The 27,758-nt window shown below is 42.3% G+C and overlaps 2 protein-coding genes across 2 annotated transcripts in view; both read right to left on the reverse strand.

Moving 5' to 3' along the window:
* LOC141192351 (uncharacterized) overlaps nt 1-27,758 on the reverse strand; it is a 106,484-nt gene that overhangs the window by 4,552 nt on the left and 74,174 nt on the right. The window lies entirely within an intron of this gene.
* LOC141192370 (uncharacterized) lies at nt 4,879-26,420 on the reverse strand. The gene is made up of 7 exons (XM_073661887.1): nt 26,388-26,420; nt 7,595-7,744; nt 7,286-7,465; nt 7,085-7,208; nt 6,904-7,001; nt 6,667-6,757; nt 4,879-5,864 (listed from the first exon to the last, which is right to left on the reverse strand). The coding sequence occupies exons 1-7, from the start codon at nt 26,418-26,420 to the stop codon at nt 5,788-5,790; spliced, it is 753 nt and encodes a 250-aa protein (XP_073517988.1). The 3' UTR covers nt 4,879-5,787.

Raw genomic sequence — 27,758 nt, forward strand, 5'->3', positions numbered from 1 at the left:
ATTCAGCAGGCGGCGATGGTAATGGAGGAGATGTCGGAACCAGAAGCTGTGGGCGGTACAGACTCTGGTCAGGGTGCCTGGGACCTGTAGTACGATCCAGTCTGGCAGTATGGGTTGTGTGCTGTCCATCTGAAGTAGTCTGCTCTCTGATTCAGCCATTGGGAAAGCACCACACCCTACTAAAGCTGGAAGCATATTGCCGGAAGCTGCCAGATACAGCCTTGTTCTCCTCTGGTTCAGTCCTCTGTGCTCAGCTCCCGGCTTGTGTATTTGTCTCCTGTTGTGATCTCGGCCCGTTTACTGACTACTTTTGTGTCTTCTGATTTTGTATTTTCTCTGCCCTCCTGGTTCTGACCCAACTACCTGACTATTCTTCTTCCCATCTAACACCACAGAACAGCCTGTAAAGTTAGACCTCGGGCATTTGGAAGAGACAATGGAGACCTTCTTTTAAAGACTACCAGGGAGTTGCAGACTCACATAAGTGAGGCAGGATAATCCCACAAAACAAATAGACAGAATAAAAAAAAATATGCTACATCTGCAATAAGAACTTATGTATGAGAGGAGAGCATCAAGACTAAATGGGAGTTGCACTCATTTATGGTGGACCATTGGAGCTACTATGAGTCCTGACCAGAAGAGTAGAGAAAGTATTAGTGCCCCCATTTCAGGAGAGATTGTGCAGTAATCTGAATTCCTTAGGATTGAAAACATAATGGAATTTATGACGTGGAGTGAATCCATGAAACCAGGGGTCGAGCCATGCCAACACATCTCCTGCAGGCGGGAATAAATGTATATTACAGCCATCAGCCACGCACAGCTTAGAGATATATCATGGTACAGGTGTAATTTTTTTTTGTATAGTTTATCATGATCCTGTTTGAAGTTAGTTGGTTTTAAAAAATATTTAAAATTCAGGATAAAGGGAAACTCTGCTGTTATTGTACAGAAATTCACACTTGGCCCTCACTGCACATTTAATGTTGTTGATCATAAAAGTGACATTTGGCCAGAAAGACTGGACCTGGTCTTGTAGGGACCATATGAGCACATTCAGCAACACAGAAGGGAGAGAAGGTAGATTCATCCAATAAGATATCACGGATCTAGGAAGCCAACAGCATCATCACCCTTCGCTTTCTCTCAGAGGCCCATTATAATTTTTCTTCAAGTGATTTTCTCACTTGTCAGCACATTCTACGTACGCGGTCATTTGGCTTTGCATTTTACAGATCTGGGAAGGTAACGGTCAGGGTCATCTAATCCCAGGGGGTAGGTGGATCCTTCAGGTTGTAAGTTCTCTAGAAAATGGCTTTCCCAATTCACAAAGTAATTTGTTTTACCATATTTTTTTATTTTTAATAAACAATTTAACAGGGGAATAACAATCGTAGCATAAAAATAGTGACAAAAGAATATTCGTAATAAGGGATAAATTCTGAGGGAAGGGGAAAGGGAAAGGGTACAAACGGGAATGGATAAGCAGGAAAGATGGGAGAAATTTGTTCGTCAAATAGTATATACGATAGTACATAAACTTGAACAATATAAACACACATTACTAACATTAGCAAAAATTAAACATATTAATGAGCTAAGCATGACACACATTAAGATGTTCCAGCATTATGAGAGGGTTGAGGGAACTTAGTGAGCCAAATATCCCACTTCCTAGAGAATTTAAGTAAGTTATTGTTGATAAGGGCAAATCTGAGTTCAAATATTCTATGGAGATTCATCTTATCAACTAAGTCCTCCAAAGTGGGGACATGTGACTTTCTCCAATAAAAAGCCAATGCGTTCTTACATACTGAGAATAAGTGAATCACCAAGGATCTTTCAAACGACTTATATGATTCGAGATCCAAGGATAGTAAAGCCATTTGAGGGGTCAATACTAAAGGTCTGCCTAAAAGATCATCTACCAAAGAAGAGATCTGAGCCCATAGATTCCGGATTTTAGGGCAGCTCCAAAAGAGATGTAAAAGATCTCCCCTAAGGCCGCACTCCCTCCAACAAAGGGGAGAGTTGCTGGGCTTTATATGGTGGAGCCTGATTGGAGTGTAATACCATCTGGTTAGAATTTTGAAGTAGGCCTCTTGTAAGGGCATAGATATATTAGAGGCTTGAGAAAAAAGAACAGCACTCTCCCATTGATCGGATTGGAAGTTGAGTTTTAGGTCTTTTTCCCAACGTATCATGTAGAGGTGTTTTTGGAAGGAAAGATCATTATTGAAGCTGTTATATATGTGTCTCAGGCTCCAAAAAATTTTGTGGGATGGGTTGCTTAACAGGTTCACCGAGGTTTCAGAAACAATAAGTTTACCAGAAGTAAATTCCAGAATAATGCTCTTTAAATGAGAGTATAAAAAGAAATCAGAAGAAGGTAAGTTGAATCTTTTTTAAGAATTTGGAAAGGAATAAAGGCAGAAGCTTCATAAAAGTCTCCAATTTTCCTTAACCCTTTATTGTCCCACTGATCTGGAATGGAAGAGTTATACAGATCAGCAACAAAACCAATTGGAAAATTTTTGACAAAAGAAAACTTATCCATATCAGAATCTCTTAGGGGACTCTTTTTCTTTCTTTTGGCGATTTTTTTCCAGGCGTCAATAATCGCCTGGAAAATAGGATGGGAAGAATCATGAGTGCACTGTTTAAAGAGATGCCTAAGTAACAATTCACGGGGAGAAGAGCCATTATTTAAAAAGGTCTCCAGAGTCATCCAAGCTGGGGGACTGTCAGAATTAAACCAATTACTGCTCTGTTTGATGAGGTTTGCCAAATAGTAAGCGGAAATATTAGGGTGGCTCAGACCTCCGTTACATTTATTCTTGTACAATATATCTGCAGATATCCTCGCACGTTTATTATCCCAGACATAGGAATTAATCTGATTTTGAATTTTTTGAATAAAGATGTGAGAAATAGTCAAAGGTAAGTTGCGGAAAAAATACAAGATTTTGGGTAGAACAAACATCTTAATAGAGAGGACTCTACCCCACCATGACAAGTCTCTTTTCAAAAAATCCATCAAATCTCCGCGGACGATATCCTCAATCAGAACCAGGTTGTCAGAAATTGTTGAGTTAATAGTTTTACCAATACTGATCCCCAAATAAGTCAGATTGCGTTTAGCCAAACCGAAGGAAAATCTCGAGTGTAAAACCTCTCTCGTCTGGCGGTCCAGATTAATGTTTAAAAGTTTAGACTTCTCATTATTGATCTTAAAATAAGAAATCTGAGAGAATAGTTCTAGAACCTTCGAAACTTCCGCAACCGAATTTACTGGGTCCAGCAAGGAAAGCATAACATCATCTGCAAAGAGGCCAATTTTAAATTCTCGAGATGGGGTAGAAATCCCCCTAATGTCAGTGTTTTCTCTAATCCTCTGTGCCAAAGGCTCCATAGCCAAGACAAAGAGAAGGGGGGAAAGTGGGCAACCCTGTCTAGTACCATTTGTGATAGGGATTGGGTTTGAGAGATAATTGTTAACATAAATTTTTGCTTGGGGGTTAGAATAGAGGGCCATAATTGAAGAGAGAAATTTGTTATCAAAACCGAATTTAATAAGGGTGAGTTTAAGGTATAGCCAATTTAACCTGTCGAAAGCTTTTTCAGCGTCTAAAGCAAGCAATGAAGTTGGGAGTTTCGCCGTATTTATCACTTTAATAATATTCAGAAGTCTTCTAGAGCCATCAGTTGCTTGCCTCCCACCAACGAAGCCAATCTGATCGTCGTTGATGAGAGATGGGAGAATAGTCGATAAACGATTGGCCAGAATTTTCGAATATATCTTAATATCAGTGTTAATTAGCGAAATGGGCCTATAATTTTTAACATTATCTCTCTCATCCTTAGACTTGGGTATTAGGGTAATGGTGGCTTCCAGCATTTCTGAGGGGAAGGAGCTTATTGAGGAAGCATGATTGAAAATTTTCGTGAGAGGGGAAGAAAGTAGGTCACAAAAAGTTTTATAATACTCATTGATGAACCCATCTGGACCCGGAGCCTTGAAATCTTTAAGTTGCTTTATTGTGTTAATAATTTCAAGGTTAGAAAAAGGCTTATTCAATGACTCGTGATCCAGAGGGCTCAATTTCGGTAGGTTAATGGAGGATAAAAATTTGTTGATTGCATCTGGGTGAGGATGGGGAATTAGAGGGTCAGTTTTGATGTTGTAGAGTTTTTTGTAAAAGTCTGCAAACTGGTTCACTATATCTTTAGGGTGGCAAAACGTTATTCCACTATTGTTTTTTATTTTATCTATTCTATTAATCGCTCTTTTACATTTAACTAGGCGAGCCATAAAGCGGGTAGGTTTATTTAGAGCCGCATAGTAATTAAATTTTGATTTCCGAATAATCGCATCATAGGAGGAAGAAATTTCTGATTTTAGCTCTACCCTTAAATTTGAGAGCTCTTTTTGAATTATTGGGGAAGGGGAAGGAAGATTTATTTGTTCTAGTTCTTTTTCCCTAATCAGTTTTTGAAGAGAATTAATTTTTGTTCTTTTTTCTTTTTTTTCAGATGAGGATATCTGCATTAGTACACCCCGAAGGACAGCCTTGTGAGCGCACCAGCTGGAGAAGGGATTAGATAAATCTGGGGTATCGTTTTCCCTAAAATAATCAGAAATAGCTTTTTCAATAATTTTTTTGTTCTTGGGGTTATGAATAAGTGAAGATCTACATTTCCAAAGAAATCTATTTTTAATAAGAGGACCAATATGAATTTCACATGACGTAGGGGCATGATCTGATAAAGACCTAAGGCCTATAGATATGTTAGAAAATTTGGGTAAAGAAAAGACATCAGTTATTATTAAGTCAATTCTAGAGGCCGTTTGGTGCGCATCCGAAAAGTGGGAGAATTCTTTGGAGGTAGTTTGCAGACATCTAAATGTATCAAATAGTTCATTTTTATAAAGCCAATTATTTAACGTCGGGTATAGGTGACGGCTGGGGGAGGAAGAGTCCATATGCCCGTCCGGGACCATGTTGAAGTCTCCTAAAAAAATCAATTCGCCTCTCCTAACCTCTTTAACTTTTCTAAAAACCTTGTTCAAAAAGGGTATTTGCTTTTTATTTGGGGCGTATAAGTTAACAACAGTGCACTCATGATTATTCAGTTTACAGAGCAATATATGGAACCTTCCATTGACATCTTTATGCTGATCTAAAAACTCAAATGGGACAGAATCTCTGATCACTGTAGCTACACCGGCTTTTTTCCGGTCGCTAGTGGATTCAAATATATGAGGGTAGCGTTTGTGGGTGAAGGTAGGGTGTTTCCCCTCGGCAAACCTGGTCTCCTGAAGACACGCAACATCAGCACCAAGATGACCCAATTCCTTCCAAAGGGAGAATCTCTTATTGGGACTGTTTAGGCCTCTTACATTATAGGTGATGATCTTGATAGGCATAGGTAAATTGGTAATCAAAGTAAACCAAAGGGAGAGGGGTCAGTTGGTCCAACAAATTCCCAAAAAATAAAAATCAACCGACAATCAAAGCTGGAATACAATATCTCTAATATTAATTCAAAGATAGTAATAACAATAACCAAGTATTCAAAGAAAAAAGAAAAAACGAATCAAAAAATCTCCTGAGGGAACCTTCACCGTAAAGGTTCTCCCTCAGATTGGGGGGAAAAATAATGTGGACAAACCATGAAGGCTAAATGTAAAGAAGAATGATAAATTTATTATAGCATGTTAGGTGAGGTGATAGAATGAGTTTATTTTTAAAGAGGGCTCCCGAGGGAGTAGTGTTTCTCATTTCAGCGGTGGGGTGCCTTTGTAACTTTGTAGGGAATGTCTTTTATAAAATCAAAAAATTTAGGGCCTTCATCAGGATCTGTAAGAGTAAATGTTTTCCCGTTAAAGAAAATCAGCAACTTTACTGGAAAGCCCCACCTATACGGGATATTCATATCCCTCAGTCTATCTGTGGTCAATTTGTATGACCTTCTCGTATCCATGGTTTCTTTGGAAAAATCTGAGAAGATTTTTAGGTGCGAGAAAGGCTCTGGAAAAGTCCTGTTTTCCCTAATATAGTTCAAGATTCTCTCTTTGGTCGAGAAAAAATGTAACCTAGCTATTACATCCCTAGGAAGATCCGAGGAGATGGAGGTCGGACGAAATAAGCGATGGGCCCTATCAATGATAAGATCCTGCTCAGAAAGGGATGGGATTGTCTTGTGAAATAAGTCTTTGACAAAAGCCGAAATATCTGAGGGAGAAACGTCCTCAGATATGCCTCTAATCTTCAAGTTATTTCTTCTACTTCTATCCTCCAAATCCGCAACTTTTAGTCTGAGTCTTTTAAGCTCAGATTTAATTTCTAGATTATCAGAAGAGACAGACTCTACCCTTCCCTCCACCGTTTCAAGTCTTTTAGTATTTTCCTCCAATTTAAGACCAAAAGCTTCCAAAGTAGATTTCATGGTGTCTACCTGTTTCTCGAAGCCCAGTTTCATATTTCTGTCAATCCACAAAGTAATTTGAACATTTTCGGATGGAGGAGAATGTTGTGGTCTAGCGGTAAAATGGTGATCACACGACTGATACAGCCGGACTACATCACCGATAAAGCAGCCACAGCCGGTGACAGAGAAGAATCTGTCACTTCTCAGCACTTAGTGGCTATTACTACTCACCTCGGTAGTCATATGTAGGAATCTCTTCTTTACACCGCTCATCACCCCTCACATATGTCTCTGTAGTATTAATATGGGGCAGATCTTCACCCTGAAACAAATATTGTAAAAGTCACAGACAGATTGAGAAGTCACATCTATGATCAGCTCTAATCCATCTCCACAGTTCTCACACAAGACCTTCACAGTCATTTATACATTATAGGGGAGATCTCATGACACCTTCTCTCCATCTACCTGATGATCCTGAGGAACATTGGGATCTTCTTGTTTACAGTCCAGTGGAAGAAGAGGATAGGGACATCTCTCTGGTGTTGTTCTCTTACTGGATAGATCTGGGGGAAACACATACAGGGACTGAATTCATTCTTTACATACAGATAATTATAGGCCGTGTGTGTTTAGTCCTGTCTATTACCTGGTGATGTGAGGGGCTGGGGAACCTCCATCATGACGTCTTGGTACAAATCTTTGTGTCCTTCTAAATACTCCCACTCCTCCATGGAGAAATAGACAGTGACATCCTGACATCTTATAGGAACCTGACACATACAATGATACTGTCACCCCCCCGATCCCTTCATACTGTATAATGTCCCAGCATTCCCAGCAGCGTCACCTCTCCAGTCAGCAGCTCAATCATTTTGTAGGTGAGTTCTACGATCTTCTGGTCATTGATGTCCTCATGTATGAAGAGGTGAGATGGAGGCCCTGTGATTGGGCTCAGGGTTCTTCCCCATCCCTCAGACACAGGGTCCTGACAGTGCTCACTAGAGGTCTTCTTCACTAATATGTAATCCTGGTTATGGAAATACATATAAATAAATCTCACTACAGACATTTACAGAGTCCTCACCTCTCCAGTTCTGTCCATCTGTTATTCCCATAGATAAGAATGATGTAATGTGATCTCATCAGAATCTCTCACCTCTCCAGTAAGCCGGAAGAGGATCTCTAGGGTGAGGTGGAATATCCTCTCCGCCATCTTGTCTCTATCCATATCCATCTTTGATGGGTCCATAAGGAAAATTCTCTTAAATAGAAGATCTTCACTGAGAGGATCTGATATTGTAGAGACCTGAATGAGAAGATGATGAGCCTATATAACATCATAAAGATCCTGTGTAATAATACAATTACTGGGAATAATAAGGGAAACATAGGAGGAGATTTATTATTTTACAGTATTTAGTTTTCTGCTTTACATCTAGTAATAAAATCTATATATTTTAGGCCACAGACACCAAGCAGTTTCTTCCTCGGAGTCTGTAGCTGAACACGTTTCTCATAAACTCATCTTCCATAAAGCTAATTCTCGTCTCATTTACAAACACTGCAATCGGCATTAGCAATACTGCAGGAGATATTCATTACACGTATCATAAGAAATAACAACTTCATGAGGAGGACGACATCTTCATCTTCTACTACGGCTCTAGAAACATATTTAGCCAGATTTCTCACTGACTACATCTCCAACGGCCGTCTATATGAATGTTTCCAGTCTTCCCCGGACTGTAATCTTCTATCACATTAGATCTCATGTCTGATTCATACACAGAAGTTTGAGGCTTTGATACACGGTAAGGTTTTTAACCCCTTTACAACCCAAGGTGGTTTGCACGTAAATAACCAGGCCAATTTTTACAATTCTGACCACTGTCACTTTATGAGGTAATTACTCTGGAACACTTCAACGCATCCCCCAGATTCAGAGAATGTTTTTTCGTGACATATTGTACTTCATGATTGTGGTAAAATTTCTTCGATATCACTTGCGTTTATTTGTGAAAAAAATGGAAATTTGGAGAAAATGTAGAAAATTTTGCAATTTTCAAAATTTGAATTTCCATGCCCTTAAATCAGAGAGATATGTCACACAAAATAGTTAATAAATAACATTTCCCACATGTCTACTTTACATCAGCACAATTGTGGAACCAACATTTTTTTTTATTGGGGAGCTATAAGGGTTAAAAGTTGACCAGCGATTTCTCATTTTTCCAACAAAATTTACAAAACAATTTTTTTAGGGACCACATCATATTTAAAGTCACTTTGAGGGGTCTTTATGACAGAAAATACACAAAAGTGACACCATTCTAAAAAACTGCACCCCTCAAGGTGCTCAAAACCACATTCAAGAACTTTATTAACCCTTCAGGTGCTTCACAGGAATTTTTGGAATGTGAAAGAAAAAAATTAACATTTAACTTTTTTCACAAAAATGTTATTTTAGACCCAATTTTTTTTTTCGCAGGGTTAACAGGAAAAAATGGACCCCAAAATTTGTTGTGCAATTTCTCCTGAGTAAGTAGATACCCCATATGTGCGGGAAAACCACTATTTGGGCGCATGGCAGGGTTCGGAAGGGAAGGAGCGCCATTTGACTTTTTGAATATAAAATTTGCTTGAATAATTAGCGGACGCCATGTTGCATTTGTGGAGCCCCTGATGTGCCTAAACAGTAGAAACCCCCCACAAGTGACACCATTTTGGAAACTAGATCCCTCAGGGAACTTATCTAGATGTGTGGTGAGCACCTTAAACCCCCAGGTGCTTCACAGAAGTTTATAACATTGAGCCGTAAAAATAAAATTTTCACATTTTTCCAACAAAAATGTTTTTCAGCCCCCACTTTTGCATTTTCATAAGGGTAACAGGAGAAATTGCACCATGCATTTTGTTGTGCAATTTCTCCTGAGTAAGCAGATACCCCATATGTGGGGGAAAACCACTGTTTTGGCGCACGGCAGGGTTCGGAAGGGAAGGAGCGCCATTTGACTTTTTGAATGTAAAATTTGCTTGAATAATTAGCGGACGCCATGTTGCATTTGGGGAGCCCCTGATGTGCCTAAACAGTGGAAACCCCCCACAAGTGACACCATTTTGGAAACTAGACCCCTTAGGGAACTTATCTAGATGTGTGGTGAGCATCTTGAACCCCCACGTCCCTTACAGAAGTTTATAACATGGAGCCGTGAAAATAAAAAATCTAACTTTTTCCACAAACATGATGTTTTAGCCCCAAATTTTTTATTTTCACAAGGGTTAGAGGAGAAAATGGACCCCAAAAACTTTTGTGCAATTTCTCCTGAGTACGCAAATACCCCATATGTGGGGAAAATACAGTGTTTGGGAGCACGGCAGAGTTCAGAAGGGAAGGAGCACTGTGTGACTTTTTGAACGCAAAATCAGCTGGAATCGAGAGCGGACGCCATGTCGCGTTTGGTGAGCCCCTGATGTGCCTAAATAGTTGAAACCCGCACAAGTGACCCCATTTCGGAAACTACACCCCTCAAGGATTTTATCAAGGGGTATAGTGAACATTTTGAACACAGAGGTACGACACAGAATTTGATGACATTAGGTCATCATATTGAATAAGTTGTCATTAGTCTTGAGCGCAAGTGCTCGCTACTTGAGTTTGCATTGGGTATTCAGGTATGCACCATGTATCACGGATGCTCAAGCGAAATTCTCGAGACCCCGCCCGCATGTTTCACGGTTATTAGACACCCCCAAAAAAACATGCGGGGATCGCTCGTGAATGGCAGGCAATCCTCGCGAGGTTTTTTTGGCAGCGAAGCATATGGGGCGGAGACTCGAGCACCCGCGATACTCAATGCATACCCGAGCACCCGATGCAAACTCAAGTAGCGAGCACTTGCGTTCAACACTAGTTGCCAGATCGTCATCGTTTTTTTTTTTTTACTTTTGAAAATAACAACAACCCTAACCCCAACCCTAACATTAGCACAACCCTAACCCCAACCCCAGCGTTTATTTTTTACGCCATTCCTAGTGCGGTATAAATGATTAGACGACCTTATTCTTCGGGTCGGTGCGGCTACAGAGAAACCAGAATGATATCAGGTTTTTATGATTGACAGCTGTCACACACTAAAAGACACATATTTTGTAAAATCTAGTTTTTGCATCGCCATATTTTGAGAGCTATAATTTTTCCATATTTTGGCCGACAGAGTCATGTGACGGCTTCTTTTTTGCGGGATGAGTTGACGTTTTTATTGGTGCCATTTTCAGGCACGTGACATTTTTTGATCGCTTTCTATTCCAGCTTTTGGGAGGCAGAATAAACAAAAACCAACAATTTAGGAATTATTGTTTTTTTTTTTTAAAAATTTATTCTGCTCCGCGTGTGGTAAAATTGATAAGGTAGCTTTATTCTTTGGGTCAGTACGTTTACAGCGGTACCACATTTATATCGTTTTTCTATGTTTTGGCGCTTTTACACAACAAAAGCTATTTTATAGAAAAAAATATTTTTTTGCATCGCTTCATTCTGAGAGCTATAACTTTTTGATTTGGAGCTATATGGCGGCTTGTTTTTTGCGGGACAAGATGACGTTTTCAGCTGTAACATTTTTATTTATATTCGTCTTTTTGATCGCGTGTTATTCCATTTTTTGTTTGGCGGTATGATGATAAAGCATTGCTTTTTGCTTCGTTTTTTTTTTTTTTTACCGTGTTCACTGAAGGGGTTAACTAGTGGGACAGTTTTATAGGTCAGGTCGTTACGGACGCGGCGATACCAAATATGTGTACTTTTATTGTTTGGTGTTTTTTTTTCATAATATTTATTGATTGGTACATTATATTTTTATTTTTGGTGGATTATTTTTTATATTTTTACAATTTTTTTTTTTTTTCACTTTCTGAGAGTTTTTTTACTTTGTCCCACTCTGGGACTTTCACTTTTTTTATTCTGATCGCCTGCATAGCATAGGGATGGAGAACCATCCCTGTGCCATGCAGGCAGTCAGTGCTGCACAGTGAGAAGATTGTTTGGTCATGCACTGCGCATGACCAAAAAATCTTCCTGCTGTCTGGTGACCCGGATGTTGTCATGACGACATAGGGTCGTCATGGCAACACCCGGGAAGCCGTGGCAGACAGCGCTGGAGGCCGGAAGATGAGGTGAGTATTGCGATCACCTCCCCTTAGCCACAGCAATGCTGCGATCGACTTCGATCGCAGCATTGCGGGGTTTAATGTGCCGGGAGCGGTGTGGGACCGCTCCCTGCACATAGTACCGGGTGTCAGCTGTCACAATCAGCTGACACCCAGCGGAGATCGCGCCCGCACAGCCTGTGTGCGCGCGCGATCGCGATGACGTACTAATACGGGTCAGGCTCTTAAGTCCCAGGGCACAGACGCGTATTAGTACGTCATGGGCTTTAAAGGAGTTAATATTATACAGAGTAGGACTATCCCGAATGGGTTCATCTTGCCATGGTGGGATAGCTTTCATGCTATTTTTGATCAAAAACAGTGTTGCTAAGAACCCTATTTTATTTAACCCCTTTCTGACCCAGGGCATATTAGTACGTATCTGTGCCCTGGGCCTTATGGGCCTGATACGCATTAATACGGCCTGGCGATTTCGTCCGCACACAAGCGGTGCGGGCGAGATCGCCGCCGTGTGTCAACTGATTGTCACAGCTGACACCCGGTGTTATGTGCAAGGAGCGGTCCCGCACCGCTCCCGACACATTAACCCCCGAAATGCTGCGATTGAAATCGATTGCAGCATTCCGGTGGCAAGAGGAGGTAAGCGCGATACTTACTTTCTCTGCCGGCGTCCAAATCCAGTCCCGGATGTTGCCATGGTGACCCGACGTCATCATGACAACATCCGGGTCACCAGGAGGCATGAAGTTGTTTTGGTCATGTGCAGTGCACGACCAAAGTAACTTTCTCCCTGTGCAGCGCTGACAGGCTGCATGGCATAGGGAGCTGCTGCTCTCTATGCCATGCAGACGATCAGGCTGCAAAAAGTGAAAGTGCCATAGTGGGACAATGTGAACAAGTAATAAAAATGTCAGAAAGTGAAAAAAAAAAATAAAAATTGTAAAAATATTATATTATATATTGTACCCATAAATAAATAATCTTATGAAAAAAAAAATAAACCAATAAAAGTACACATATTTGGTATCACCACGTCCGGAACAACTTGACCTATAAAACTGTCCCACTACTTAACCGCTTTAGTGAACACGGTAAAAAAAAAACGAAACATAAAATGATGTTTTATCATCACACCGCCAAACAAAAAATGGAATAAAATGCGATCAAAAAGACGAACGTAAATAAAAATGGTACAGCTGAAAACGTCATCTTGTCCCGCAAAAAACAAGCCGCAATACAGCTCCAACAACAGAGAAATAAAAAAGTTATAGTTCTCAGAATAAAGCGATGCAAAAACAATTATTTTTTCTATAAAATAGTTTTTATTGTGTAAAAGCGCCAATATATATATATATATATATATATATAAAAAAAAAATGCGGTACCACTGTAAACGTACTGACCCAAAGAATAAAGCTGCCTTATCAATTTTACCACACGCAGAAAGGCATATAAAAAAACAAAAAAAACAATTCCTGAATTGTTGGCTTTTGTTTATCCTGACTCCCAAAAATCGGAATAGAAAGCGATCAAAAAATGTCATTTGCCCGAAAATGATACCGATAAAAACATCAACTTGTCCCGTAAAAAAACAAACCATCACATGACTGTCGGCCGAAATCTGGAAAAATTATAGCTCTCAAAATATGGCGATGCAAAAACTAGTCTTTGCAAAAAAATGTGTCTTTTAGTGTGTGACAGCTGTCAATCATAAAAACCCGATAAGATTCTGGTATCGCTGTAATTGCACCGACCCGAAGAATAACGTCTTCTAATCACTTATACCACACGAGGAACGGCGTAAAAAATAAACTTTAGGGTTAGGGTTGTGCTATGGTTAGGGTTGTGCTAGGGATTGGGATTAGGGTTAGGCTAGGGTTAGGCTAAGGTTAGGGTTAGGGTTAGGTTTGGGCTAAAGTTTGGGTTGGGGTTGGGATTTTTTCAGAAGTAAAGAAAAAGAAAATGACGACGATATGGCGACTAGTGAGTGCAAGTACTCGCTACTTGAGTTTGCATCGGGTGCTTGGGTATGCACAGAGTATGGCAGGTGCTCGAGTGACATGCTCGAGTCTCCTCCTCAAATGTTTTGCAGCTGTTATACAGCCAAAAAAACCTTATGGGGATTGCCTGCCATGCACGAGCGATCCCAGCATGTTTTTTTTTTTGGGTGTCTAATAAAAAAACATGCGGGGCAGGGACTCAAGCATGTCACTTGAGCACCCGCGATACTTGGTGCATACCCTAGTACCTGATGCAAACTCAAATAGCGAGCACTTGCACTCAAGACTAATGACAACTTATTCAATATGATGACCTAATGTTATCAAATTCTGTGTCGTACCTCTGGGTTCAAAATGTTCACTATACCCCTTGATAAAATCCTGGAGGGGTGTAGCTTCCAAAATGGAGTCACTGGGGGGAGGGTGGGGTGGTTTCCACTATTTAGGCACATCAGGGACTCCCCAAACGCAACCTGTTACCCTTGTGAAAATGCAAAATTGGGGGCTGAAAAACATTTTTGTTGAAAAAATGTGAAAATTTCATTGTTACGGTTCAATGTTATAAACTTCTGTGAAGCACCTGGGGGTTCAGGATGCTCACCACACATCTAGATAAGTACCCTAAGGGGTCTAGTTTCCAAAATGGTGTCACTTGTGGGGGGTTTCCACTGTTTAGGCACATCAGAGGCACAAGCGCTAATTATTCAAGCAAATTTTACATTCAAAAAGTCAAATGGTGCTCCTTCCCTTCTGAACCCTGCCGTGCGTCCAAACAGCGGTTTTCCCCCACATATGGGGTATCGGCTTACTCAGGAGAAATTGCACAACAAAATGCATGGTGCAATTTCTCCTGTTACCCCTATGAAAATGCAAAATTGGAGGCTGAAAAACATTTTTGTTGGAAAAATGTGAAAATTTTATTTTTACGGCTCAATGTTATAAACTTCTGTGAAGCACCTGGGGGTTCAAGGTGCACACCACGCATCTAGATAAGTTCCCTAAGGGGTCTAGTTTCCAAAATGGTGTCACTTGTGGGGGGTTTCCACTGTTTAGGCACATCAGGGGCTCCCCAAACGCAACATGGTGTCCGCTAATTATTCAAGCAAATTTTACAAAGAGTCAAATGGCGCTCCTTCCCTTCCAAACCCTGCTGTGCGCCCAAACAGTGTTTTTTCCTCAGATATGGGGTATCTGCGTGCTCAGGGGAAATTGCACAAAAATTTTGGGGTCCATTTTTTCCAGTTACCCCTGCGAAAATAAAAAAAATTGGGTCTAAAGTAACATTTTTGTGAAAAAAGTTAAATGTTAATTTTTTTCTTCCACATTCCAAAAATTCCTGTGAAGCACCTGAAGGGTTAATAAACTTCTTGAATGTGGTTTTGAGCACCTTGAGGAGTGCAGTTTTTAGAATGGTGTCACTTTTGGGTATTTTCTGTCATAAAGGCCCCTCAAAGTCACGTCAAATGTGATGTGGTCTCTAAAAAAAATGGTTTTGTAAATTTTGTTGTTAAAATGAGAAATCGCTGGTCAACTTTTAACCCTTATAGCTCCCTACTAAAAAAAAAATGTTTGTTCCAAAATTGTGCTGATGTAAAGTAGACATGTGGGAAATGTTATTTATTAACTATTTTGCGTGACATCTCTTTGATTTAAGGGCATAAAAATTACATTGACAAATTTTCAAAATTTTCACCAAATTTCCGATTTTTCCACAAATAAACGCAAGTGATATCAAAGAAATTTTACCACAATCATGAAGTACAATATGTCACGAAAAAATAATCTCAGAATCAGGGGGATCCGTTGAAGCGTTCCAGAGTAATTACCTCATAAAGTGACGGTGGTCAGAATTATAAAAATTGGCCTGCTCATTAATGTGCAAACCACCCTCGGGGGTAAAGGGGTTAAAAGCACTTTTGGTTTTTATTTATTTACAGCAGGGTTTATGATCATTTTTCTTCTTATAGTTTTTTTCTGATTTATGGCCATAGTAAACATGCATTTATGTGCGGCATGGATACCAACTTAAACCAAGCTCAAATTCTGTGTTTTTTCACGGGCACCATAGTGGCCCTGTGGGCTGCTGCTATGGATGATACACCCCTAACTATCCAACTATCATATGGTAAAAATCTCATAGGTCCTGGATTTATTAGTATCTGCATGAAGAATGGGGCTAAGTGAGTATTTATTAAAGGGAATCCACTCCACCGACTACCCCACGGCCAGCAAGCATCAGAATCTTCACTGAATAAAAAGCCATTTCTCAGCAAACAGACCTCTAATATGAGGCATTCAGGTATGTATAGATTCACATTTCTATCACCTGTATGCCCATATTAGAGGTCAGATAAGTCCCAGCGGGTGACAGATTCCCTTTCATCAGCCGTGGGGTAATCATGAAACCAGATATGTATCAAGGTATTGTAAGGTGGCTAATGGTCGCGTAGTCGATGGGAGGTATGTGTCACAGAGATGGCTGGTCTGTGTGATGTAACCTGGAGTGTTTCTCTAGGGCACATAAGCACTAAGAGGATCGTTTGGTGCACCTGGGAGCCGGGTTACGGGTAGCTAGGAGAGAATGGGCGGGTCCAGCTACCCACGTACCTCACCTCTGGGTGTGGTTAACAGCCTATAAAATGGAGGCTGTTGTTTGGCACATGGTCTGTGTGTTTGGAGGGAGAAGACCTCTTGTGTATGTTTGTCTTCAGACCAAGCCAGGACACTGGACGCTACCCCAACTTGCATGCCACACAAGCCTGGCTGAGCAGAGACCTGCTAAAGACATTTACTTTGTTTGCTTGAGCTATTTGCTTTTCTGTTTGGCTTCTGGGTTTATTAAGCAATAAACCCACAAGAACTTTTAAAGGAACATGCTTCCTGTTTTCCTTCCGTCGCACCCAAGTGAGTAAAACCTCTACAATTGGTGTTAGACACGCGAGCAGTGTTCCCAGCAGAGACGTGTGACTGCTACAGGATGGACTGCATGCCCTGGGTGAAGTCTGTCGCAAGCCAGCAAGCATTGCCAACAGGCTGTTGTTACAGCAGATCCAGCAGCTTCTGGCAACCGCCATCCAGGGCAGGATGAGCGCTCCAACCCCAGGTCCGACTGATAACTCCCATGTCCGGAAGGCGGTATGACGGGCTTTGCAGAAAATAACCCCGGAGGTTGACGTTGAGGCCTTCCTGACGGTGTTTGAAAGGGTCGCCGAGAGGGAGGAATTTTCGCAAGAGCAGTGGACAGAGGTACTGGCGCAATACTTGACAGGAGAGCCCCAGAAGTACGTCTAGTAGGCGTACTAAGATTTAGCTTTGCAGGACGCCCTATTTAGCTTTGCATAGTACGTCCTATTTAGCTTTGCATAGTACGCCCAAAAGGTGTACTATGATTTAGCTTTGCAGGATGCCAAAGAGTATGGCAAGCTAAAAACTGACATTCTCGCGCGCTTGGGGGTGACAATGACTATCGGGGAACAGCGGGTTCGTATCACCGGAACAAACCACCTCGCTACCAAATATTTGACCTTATCCACAAACAAACTCAAGCTACATGAGCCCGATTTAAGGAAGATATGAGTACAATTATTTGTTAAAATTAAATCATTTTTATTTCAATAATTAAAAGAATTTTTTTGTAAAAAACAGGTACCTTCAAAATTCACAAAATGAAATCTCCATTAGAGGCTTATATTATTACAGTAAGCTACCTCCTCTGATGTATCAAGAAATTCTATTCCGTTTTTATTGCACCCTTTCCCTAATAATAAGGTGCTGAAAAAGTTGAACCCCTTTATTCAAAAAAATCCAGAGACAAAGTGCAAAAAGGTATTTTCCTCTCTGTATTGAAAGATGTATAAATATAAATATACTTGTGAGTATATAAATAAGTGAATTTTTGTTATGTTTTACATTATATCTTTCAGACAAAGTAATGACTGAAAGATAGGGAAATAAAGCCAGCAACAATTGATTTAATACCCTAAACAGGGAACTGTGCATATAGGGACAGATTCATTCAGGATTCACAGTTAACAGCAGCAAGGTCCTAAGGAGAGTACTTAAATATTTCAGTATCCAGCCTGTGGAGATGAGATTGCGGTCTACCCTGACGCCGCCGTTTCGCCTTGGGCTTCTTCAATGGGGGGCGTTAGTTTGTGTGCACAGTGTACCGTTTATGTATTCCTCCCACCAGCTGTATGTAATTAATCTGATAGACCAGAGTGATTATGGCGCATGCGTTAGTTACGTAGGTGCCCCGTAAACAAAAAGGACTTCCGGAGTCACTGCGGCTGACACGCATGCGGTGGAACGCATGAAGTGTCTCTTGTGCAGGACCGGAAGTCCGACGGGCCCGTTCACGTGCGCATGCGCACTCTCTGTTGGGAATCTCCATATAGGAGTAGCGGAGCTTGGAAGGGGCGTGTCAATGTAACGGAGATCGTAAATACATTTAGGCATATAGATACTCGCCTTCATTACATTCTTTTGCGTTTTCTATATCAGGGTTCCCCAACTCCAGTCCTCAAGGCCCACCAACAGGTCATGTTTTCAGGATTTCCTTAGTATTGCACAGGTGATGTAACTATTGCCTGTGCTGATGATGGAATTATCACCAGTGCAATACTAAGGAAATCCTGAAAACGTGACCTGTTGGTGGGCCTTGAGGACTGGAGTTGGGGAACCCTGTTCTATATAATAATTAGTTGAACCCCAATCATCCATTAGGGAATGCTTCTGATACTTGATAAGTATAAACTTCTTGATTTAAGAGATATCTAATGGGTATATGTTTTATATAGTAAAATTGATGTAAGAGTGCAAGGAATGTGTTGGAAATATGTGAAAATTTAATGTGAAAAGATTCATGAAAAAAATATAAAATATCATAGTAAGCATATATGGTGTGAAAATGTGTATAATGGGGCACACAATAATTTTGATATATATTGTGTGTCTCATATTTTAAAGGAGTGAATAAATAGCTTAAGATAATAACTAATACACTGCAATTGTGTATAGTACGTGAAACATAATAATTTCCAAGGTGCACAATATAAAATTAGAAAGAAAACTATTCTTTTCCCAAAAATGCACCACAATAATAAATTGTCCAAACCCACAAAAAAAAAACACATACAGTATGATTACATCAATAATTGTCACTATATATTATTAATTTGATATATTAATATAAGGCCACAGGAAGTCCATAATTATCATTCTTCTTATCTCATTTTGTTTCTTTCTTTTCTAGGTAGAGTTCTCAGGCTAGCCCCTCTACGGGGTTCTCGCCATTTGAACTCCTGTATGGCCGACATTCGCGGAGTCTCCTGGATGTCACAAAGGAAACCTGGGAAGCCGAGGTCACGCCCCACATGAGCGTCATTGAGCACGTTGCTCTGATGCAGGAGAGGATTGCGAAGGTGATGCCCATTGTAAAAGAACATCTCCTGCAGGCACAAGAAGCTCATGCCAGAGTCTACAACCAGTTAGTCAGAGTGAGGCAATTCAATCCGGGAGGCTGAGTCCTCGTGCTAATTCCTACAGTGGAAAGTAAGTTCTTGGCCAAGTGGTAAGGGCTGTATGAGGTGGTGGAAAAAGTGGGTGAAGTGAACTACAAGGTTCATCAATCGGGACGACGTAATGCGTACCAGATATATCACGTCAACCTCATCAAGCCGTGGCAAGACAGAGAGGCTGTGAAAGCTCCTTGCTTGCTGGGCAAGCCAGAAGGTGACGTTGGAAGAGTCGCAATTGCGGAAAAGCTAACGAAGGCCCAGAAACAGCAGTGTCGGGGGTTGATGCAGAAGAAAAGGGATCTGTTCTCGGAATTGCCAGGATGCACAAGTGTCTTAGAACACGAGTTTCTGACGGAGCCTCATGTGCGGGTAAACTTTAAGCCCTATCAGATACCTGAGGCCCGACGAGAGTTGATCTACAAAGAGGTAGCTTGTATGCTGAAGCTCGGTGTCATTGAAGAGCCCGATCGTCTTGGTCCCAAATCCTGATGGTGAGTGGAGATTCTGAAACGACTATCGGAGGTCTCCAAATTTGACGCATATCCCATGCCACGCGTCGATCACCTGATCGAGAGGCTTGGGCCAGCAAGGCACATAACCACCTTGGATCTGACAAAGGGATATTGGCAGATGGAAAGGGAAAATAAAAAAAAACAGCTCACCTCCATGAACCAGCTGGGTGTCTCCGTAATCAGAGCTGCTGCTTGCACTCAGTAGACAGGTAATAGAAAAAACGATGATCCAGCTCCACAGACTCCAATGGTAAAAACAAATGTCTTTTATTTAGATTTTTTTTAAAAAAATATCCAGATGGCGATAATGTAACTCCAGCTGGTAGAAGAACAATATTAGAAGGGAAACACAGGGGCACCAAGGATGGGTGCGCTACCAGACCAATATTGGCAGATCCCTAAGGCACAGGTAGCAAAAGAGAAGACTGTGTTTTCTACGCTTGACGGATGCTTCCAGTATGTCCGGATGCCGTTGGGACTGCAGAGGGCCCCTGCAACCTTCCAGAGAGGCCATGAGGGATGGTACCCTAAATAAACAGGAGAGAGACTTTATCTGTCCAATCCATCCAGTTATGTCTACCTTCTATAGTCTCCCAAAGGTACATAAGGGCCTGAATCCACTGAAAGGACGACCCATAATATCGGGAATTAACAACCTAACGCAAAATTTGGGAATATATTTGGAGAAGGTACTTAAACCCTTTGTTGTAAGCTTGAACTCATTTGTCGGTGACACCAATGACCTGCTTCGAAAACTAGAAGGTATGACGGTTGACAAAGACGTGACTTTGGCTAGCATTGATGTGGAGTCATTATACTCCTCAATTCCCCATGATAGGGGTCTGGAGGCGATACGTTTTTTCCTTATGGGGAGAGGCAAACAATTTGAGCGACACAATCACTTTGTGATGAAGGCCCTTCAGTTTTGCCTGACAAGAAACGTATTTCTTTTCGGTGGGAAGTACTTCCACCAGCTCAGGGGTACTGCGATGGGGAGCCCATGCGCCCCATCGTATGCTAATCTATACCTGGGTTGGTGGGAGGAAACCGTGGTTTTTGGAGACATCCCTATTGAAGGTGGTGAAAACATTTTGCTATGGGTTCGATATATCGACGACGTCCTAGTTCTGTGGAATGGGGACAAAACATCCTTTGGAAACCTTGTAGAAAGGCTTAATCATAATGACCTTAACCTACACTTTACTTTTGAGTTTGGCCCCCAGGAGTTGCCCTTTCTGGACATCTTGATACGGATAGGAAAGGATGGGGAGATAGAGACCAGTACATATAGGAAAAAAACTGCCTCGAATTCTCTCCTCAGGTGGGAAAGTAACCATCCAGCCCCACTTAAGAGGGGCATACCGAAGGGGCAATTCATGAGGGTCCGGAGGAACTGCTCGGACGATGCCACTTTTAGAGCCCAGGCCACCGATCTCTGTCAGAGATTTCATGAGAGGGGTTACCCTAAGAAGGTGATAGCTGAGGCTTATGGGGGGACTCTGGCCAGGGACCGCTCCTCCTTTTTACACCCATCCCCAAATGTGGATAAGGACAACACCTTCTGCAGACTCATCACTACTTTCACTAATCAGTCGTATACAGTCCGTAGGATATTACAAAAACATTGGCCGATTCTATTAATGGACGAGGATATTGGTAACATGGTTGACTCAAGACCTATGATTACATATAAAAAGGGCAGATCCCTTAGGGACAGATTGGTCCACAGTCACTATATGGGCCATATGGGGAACAAAAAGCTGAAAAGCTCCATAACTGGCTGTTTTAGATGTAGTGGATGCGTATCATGTAAAGTTATTACGCAAGGGAAAGACTTCATAAGTAATGTCACCGGAAAAACATTTGTTGTCAAACATTTCATTAATTGTAGATCGAAGGGAATTATCTATATGGCTAAATGTGTCTGCGGAATGGAATATATAGGGAAGACAAAGAGAGAATTGAGAAGAAGAGTAGGAGAGCACCAAAGAGATATCGCCCTGAAAAGAGATACCCCCCTGGCAAAACACGTGAATAACGTACATCCGAACAGTAGGGATATAATACGCTACATGGGAATTGACAAAGTTACGGCCCCACCAAGAGGGGGCGACTGGGACAAACTGATCCTGCAAAGAGAGACGAAGTGGATCTTCAGAATGCGGACAACGGCTCCCTACGGCCTCAATGAGCAGCTGTCTTACAGGCCGTTCCTATAGATATAGGGTGAATTAGGGAGAGGAGTGTAGGGATAGCCGTCGAGGAGTGGGGGCGCCATTTGCGCAGGTTTATAGGGTGCCAACCTCCACTGTCAGGTAGGGATATTACTTCAGGTGCTGAATAGGGATGTTTATAGGTCCCCTGGCTCCCTACATACATTCCTCTAACTCTCCAATTCTATGAGGTGCGGTCCCTCTCCATTGTTCCCTCATATCCCTTCATGCCCCTCTCCTTCCTATTTTTATATATTCTTTTGTTTCTGTTTTTGTCATTTTTCTTCCATCACTATTTTGGGTTTAAAGTGCGCTCCTGGGGCTGGGCCGTAGCTTCACTGTGCGATTCTGGACCTATGAAGCATTTCCAGCTTTCTAACCACTGGGGTAAAATGAACGCGTGTTTTATATATACCGCGGTACATATGGTATGTTGCCAGGATAAGTGCCAGTTATTATATGTTCTGGACACTTTCCATGGCTTGGGATATTCATGGATGAGACTCCTTTTATGGTGACATCCAAAGCAGGATGCCGGCTGGTGATCCTGCGTGTCCCCTAGCTATCGCTCCGTTATGTGCGATTTTTCCTTGTCTATGACGCGCATACCGGAAGTGACGTCTGCGTGTCACGGCCGGCATCTGCGTTCCACATACCGGATGTCAGGTGACCGGAACCGGAAGTGACACGATTATGAACAGAGCGCGATTAGGATTCAAAAGAGGATATAATAGAGCATGAAGTAGCGCTGTCTGGTGAATGAGCTGCGCAACTTTGGGCAGCGTGCATACCGCATGTCCTCTTTTTTCTTTCCCCTGATGAATAGCTAAGGCTAAGAAACGCGTCGGGAGCGGTATTTGGTTGGTGACCTTATGAATTTCGGTTCACCACCATCACATGGAGCCCCCTCTGAGATCCGAGAGCATGGACAGTCATCAAAATTGGTGAGGATGTTCCATTTCTATATAGCAGAGTTAAATGGTCACCACTGATGGGGCGAGTGTTTTCATGTTCCCATATCTCAGGGTGAATGCCTTCATGTTCCCACATATTGGGGTACAATAAGTTGATATAGTGTACTGTGGGCTTCATTATCTTTTTTCATATTTGCCATTCCTTCCCTGGTTTGTGTTAGAGATGTAATATGCTTATATGACATATATCTATATCTCTGGAAGTAACAATATATGGAAGTTCTCTTGGTTATTATATACCACAGGCAGTCAAACTGTGTGTTTTTAGGTCCTTGCATTTGGCATATATTTTATCTAATGGTATTAAACGTTAAGTTTTAAGTTTCTATAGAACTACACCTGCTGGCATCTATATTTACTTTTGTGTAGTTGTTTCTATTATCCCCGTTGCTGCATTTTGAACCTTCCAGAGAGCCATGGATCGCATCCTTGCATCCCATAAGAAATATGGCGCAACATACCTGGACGATATTATTATCTTCAGTCCAGACAGGGAGAGTCATCTGGAAAAATTCCAGACTGTGTTTGATGCTCTGAGGAAGGTGGGGTTTTCAATAAACCAGAAGAAATGTGGCATGGAGAAAGAAGAAGCCAAGCACCTTGGATATGTAGTGCGTAGAGGCAAGATAAAACCCCAAATTACTAAAGTAGAAGCAATCCAAAATTGGCATAGACCACTGTCGAAAAAAGCAAGTCAGAGCCTTCCTGGGAATCGTGGGATACTACAGGAAATTCATCCCAAACTTCACCATGAAGGCCGCACCCCTGACTGACCTCCTTAAAGGGACAAAATCAGCCATAGCCAAGTGGACTGCAGAGGAGGAGACGGGCTTTCAAGAGATGAAACTGGCTCTGTGTAGGCAACCGGTGCTGGTTGCCCCGGACTTCAAGAAAGAGTTTATACTCCAGACAGATGCTTCAGAGCAGTCCTTTCCCAGGAGATACATGGGGTGGAGTACCCTGTCCTCTACCTGAGTAAAAAGCTGTCCTGCTGCGAGAAAAATAATTTGGTTATAGAGAAGGAATGCTTGGCCATAAAGTCGGCAGTGGACACTTTACGGTACTATCTGTTAGGTCGAAAATTTAGATTAGTATCCGACTATGCCCCAATCGGATGGATGAGGGGTCAACCTCTGGTTTTTAGCCCTACAGGACTTCTACTTCCATGTAGAACATAGAGCATGGAAGCTACATGGTACTGCCCATGCCCTCTCGAGAATCCCCTGTCTGGCAGTAGAAGGTGCCAAGCCCCACGGCATTAGGCAGAGGGGGTAGATATGTAAGGTGGCTAATGGTAGAGTAGTAGATGGGAGGTATGTGTCACAGAGATGGCTGGTCTCTGTGATGTAACCCGGAGTGTTTCTCTAAGGCACACAGCACTAAGATGATTGTTTGGTGCACCTGGGAGCCGGGTTACGGGTGGCTGGGAGAGAATGGGCAGGTCCTGCTACCCACATACCTCACCTCTGGGTGTGGTTAACAGCCTATAAAATGAAGGCTGTTGTTTGGCACATGGTCTGTGTGTTTGGAGGTAGACAGCCTCCTGTGTATGTTTGTCTTCAGACCAAGCCAGGACACTGGACGCTACCCCAGCTTGTGTGCCACACAAGCCTGGCTGAGCAGAGACCTGCTAAAGACATTTACTTTGTCTGCCTGATCTAAAGGCTATTTGCTTTTCTGTTTGGCTTCTGGGTTTATGAAGCAATAAACTCACATGAACTTTTAAAGGAACATGCCTCCTGTTTTCCTCCCGTTGTGCCCAAGTGAGTAAAACCCCTACAATATGTATAAAGGAAAGGGTATGGAACTCAGAGAATGTTTCTATAATCCGCCTCAAAGCGTTTCCCCAACAGGTTCATTAGGAGGCTTGATACAGGGATGATAATTCATGATGTTCAGCATAGTGTGCCTAATAGCCAGGTGTCCATGTTTAAATATCCCACTTCATCCAAAACCCCAGACTAGGAGACCCATTCCCATTCCTAGAGGTGAATTGTCACAGGTTATACTGTACTGCGCCTACGCTACTCCTCATGAGCAAGAAGTTCGATAATGTCCATCCCCTAGTGTGCATGTCCAGAAGTGACGCGCTTTTCGCTGAAACGCCAGATAAACTGATTGCCTCCGCGCCACTCGTACCTGTGACTGCGCGTGCCCATAGTTATCATTCCACGACAGAGCACATCTAGGATCATTGTCCACAAATGCGCATGCCCAGATGTCTGCGTTCCACGCCGGAGCGTATAATGGTTTTGGATTGCATTCCACCAACAGAAAAATCCTCTCTCTGAGATCAGCGTCATGGGAGACTAAAAACAAGTATTGCACATCCTCCCATCATGCAATAGGCATGTAGATCTACTTTATCACTTCATAAGATATGGGATGATGGCCCACAGTATATTCCTAAATTGTCAAATTTAACCACTATTGCATAATTAGAGATACACAAGGAACACCACACTTGTTAGTTACTAAATAGTATAAGTGGGATATAACTGATAAGAAATAATTCTGATATAGAAGCTCAGATATCTTGATGAAGTAAAACAATATGTGAACCCCATTCACAGGGAACTGAGTAGAAATGGGTAGAGTATAAAATCCAAAAATGTAATCCAGATTGGGCTGTATTCATACAAAACAGGCATAGGAAATCTGCTCATTGAGTCCCGTAGGGGCTAGTGAATCCAGTCTGGAAATCCACTCGCTTTCCTTTTTGAGGATACATCAATTGAGATCACCCCCTCTCACATTGGGTTTAACCACCTCAATGATGCAAAAGGAGATGTCGCTTGTTTCACCTCAATGTGCACTGTTCATGTGTCTCACTAATGGGGTGTCCCGACCATGGCGTAATTTCGCCCAAATGCCCCCCCCACAATCGTCCTAGACAGCCTCTTGGTCGTGCATATATAATCTAGGAGGCAGGTGATGTGGCCACACATACAAGTCTTGAGGTTTTACAGTTGGAATAATCCCTCTGGAAAAAGGTTTCACCTGTAGAGGAACTCGAGAAAGATTTTCATGGTCTCATCCAATTACATGTACAACTTTCTACACATCTAAAGAAACCACAGATTCTTCCATCCAGCCATGTCCCCTTGGGTGCAGGTTTTTATAGAAACTATGCACTAAACAGTCCCTAATTGACCAACCCTTTCTGAAAGTTATTGTGGGAGTAGATCCCACAGCACCCTCAGGTCCAGCTCATAAACTGCTGCGCTGGGACGCAGATATCAGCTGCTGGCCTCCGATAGGCCGGCGGCTGCCATTGATATTGCTGTGCAGAGAGCCCGTCTCTGCACGGCAATACATTGCACTACACCGCTGATGTCGGCGGCTCCTGGACCGGGCCGCGATCATCAAGGGGTCTATGTGCCTGCGGGCCGCATGAAGCAGCTGCAGGGGCCGCATGCGGCCCACGGGCCACGTGTTTGAGACCCCTGGTCTAAACTTTTAGCTGAGAAAAATGTGTCCTACTGTAAATTTAGCACTTAAAATAAGCCATGTATGAGGGAGTCGGTGTCATGGAAATTTAGGAGTAGGAGTCGAAGGTTTGGCTTACCGACTCCACAGCGCCGGCTCCCATCCCATACATTCTTGATTGGTACATCCAGGAAAGGCAACTGGTAACAATTAAACTGTATCTATGGATATTGAGTTCCCTGACAAATTCAATAAATTGTTCACTTGTCCTTGAACAGATGATAAAAATGTTGTCAATATATCTATCCCATGCCCCAATATATGGCTGCCACCACTTATGATCATCCCACAATATTGTGGTTTCCTCCCACTAGCCCAGGAATAGGTTAGCAGATGAGGGGGTACAGGGGCTCCCCATCACAGTACCCCTGAGCTGGTGGAAGTACTTTCTGTCAAAAATAAAGAAGTTATTAATAAGAGTGAATTTTAGAAGATCCTCCATGAAGTCATTATGTCTGCTACACTCTATTGATCTCGATTTCAATAAACGTCTTACTCCTCTGATACCATCCATATGCGGTATATTACTGTACAAAGCCTCGATATCAAGTAAGGCCTGCTCCCCTACATGCATGTATACATGCTCGAGGGTATACATGTAGGGGAGCAGGCAAAGGGAAAACCATTGTCTGGAGGGAGTATTCCAACTTAAAACTTCAGGACTTATTCCAACTGCAGGACCTCAGGCGATACTTTGGGAACATTGTACTGTGTGTGGGGGGATGGTGGTAGTGTAGGAACATTACTCTGTGTGGGGGGCATCATACATATTGCAAAAGGAGCATAATGGGGGCATTACACTGTGTGGGGGCATCATAAATACTGCATAAGGGGCATAATGGGGGCATTACACTGTGTGGGGGCATCATACATACTGCATAAGGGGCATTACACTGTGTGGAGGATGATACATACTGTATAAGGGGATAATGGGGGCTTACACTGTGCGGGGGCATCATACATACTGCATAAGGGGCATAATGGGGGCATTACACTGTGTGGGGGCATCATACATACTACATAAGGGGCATAAAGGGGGCATTACACTGTGTGGGGGCATCATACATACTACATAAGGGGCATAAAGGGGGCATTACACTGTGTGGGGGCATCATACATACTGCATAAGGGGCATAATGGGGGCATTACACTGTGGGGGGCAAGATACATACTGCATAAGGGGCATAATGGGGGTATTACACTGTGGGGGCATCATACATACTGCATAAGGGGCATAATGGGGGCATTACATTGTGGGGGCATCATACATACTGCATAAGGGGCATAATGGGGGCATTACACTGTGGGGGCATCATACATACTGCATAAGGGGCATAATGGGGGCATTACACTGTGGGGGCATCATACATACTGCATAAGGGGCATAATGGGGGCATCATACATCCTGCATAAGGGGCATAATGGGGGCATTACACTGTGTGGGGGGCAT

The sequence above is a fragment of the Phyllobates terribilis genome, unplaced genomic scaffold (genome assembly GCF_046119375.1).
Source record: "Phyllobates terribilis strain yellow unplaced genomic scaffold, ASM4611937v1 Scaffold_60__1_contigs__length_8166268, whole genome shotgun sequence".
NCBI lineage: Eukaryota > Metazoa > Chordata > Amphibia > Anura > Dendrobatidae > Phyllobates > Phyllobates terribilis.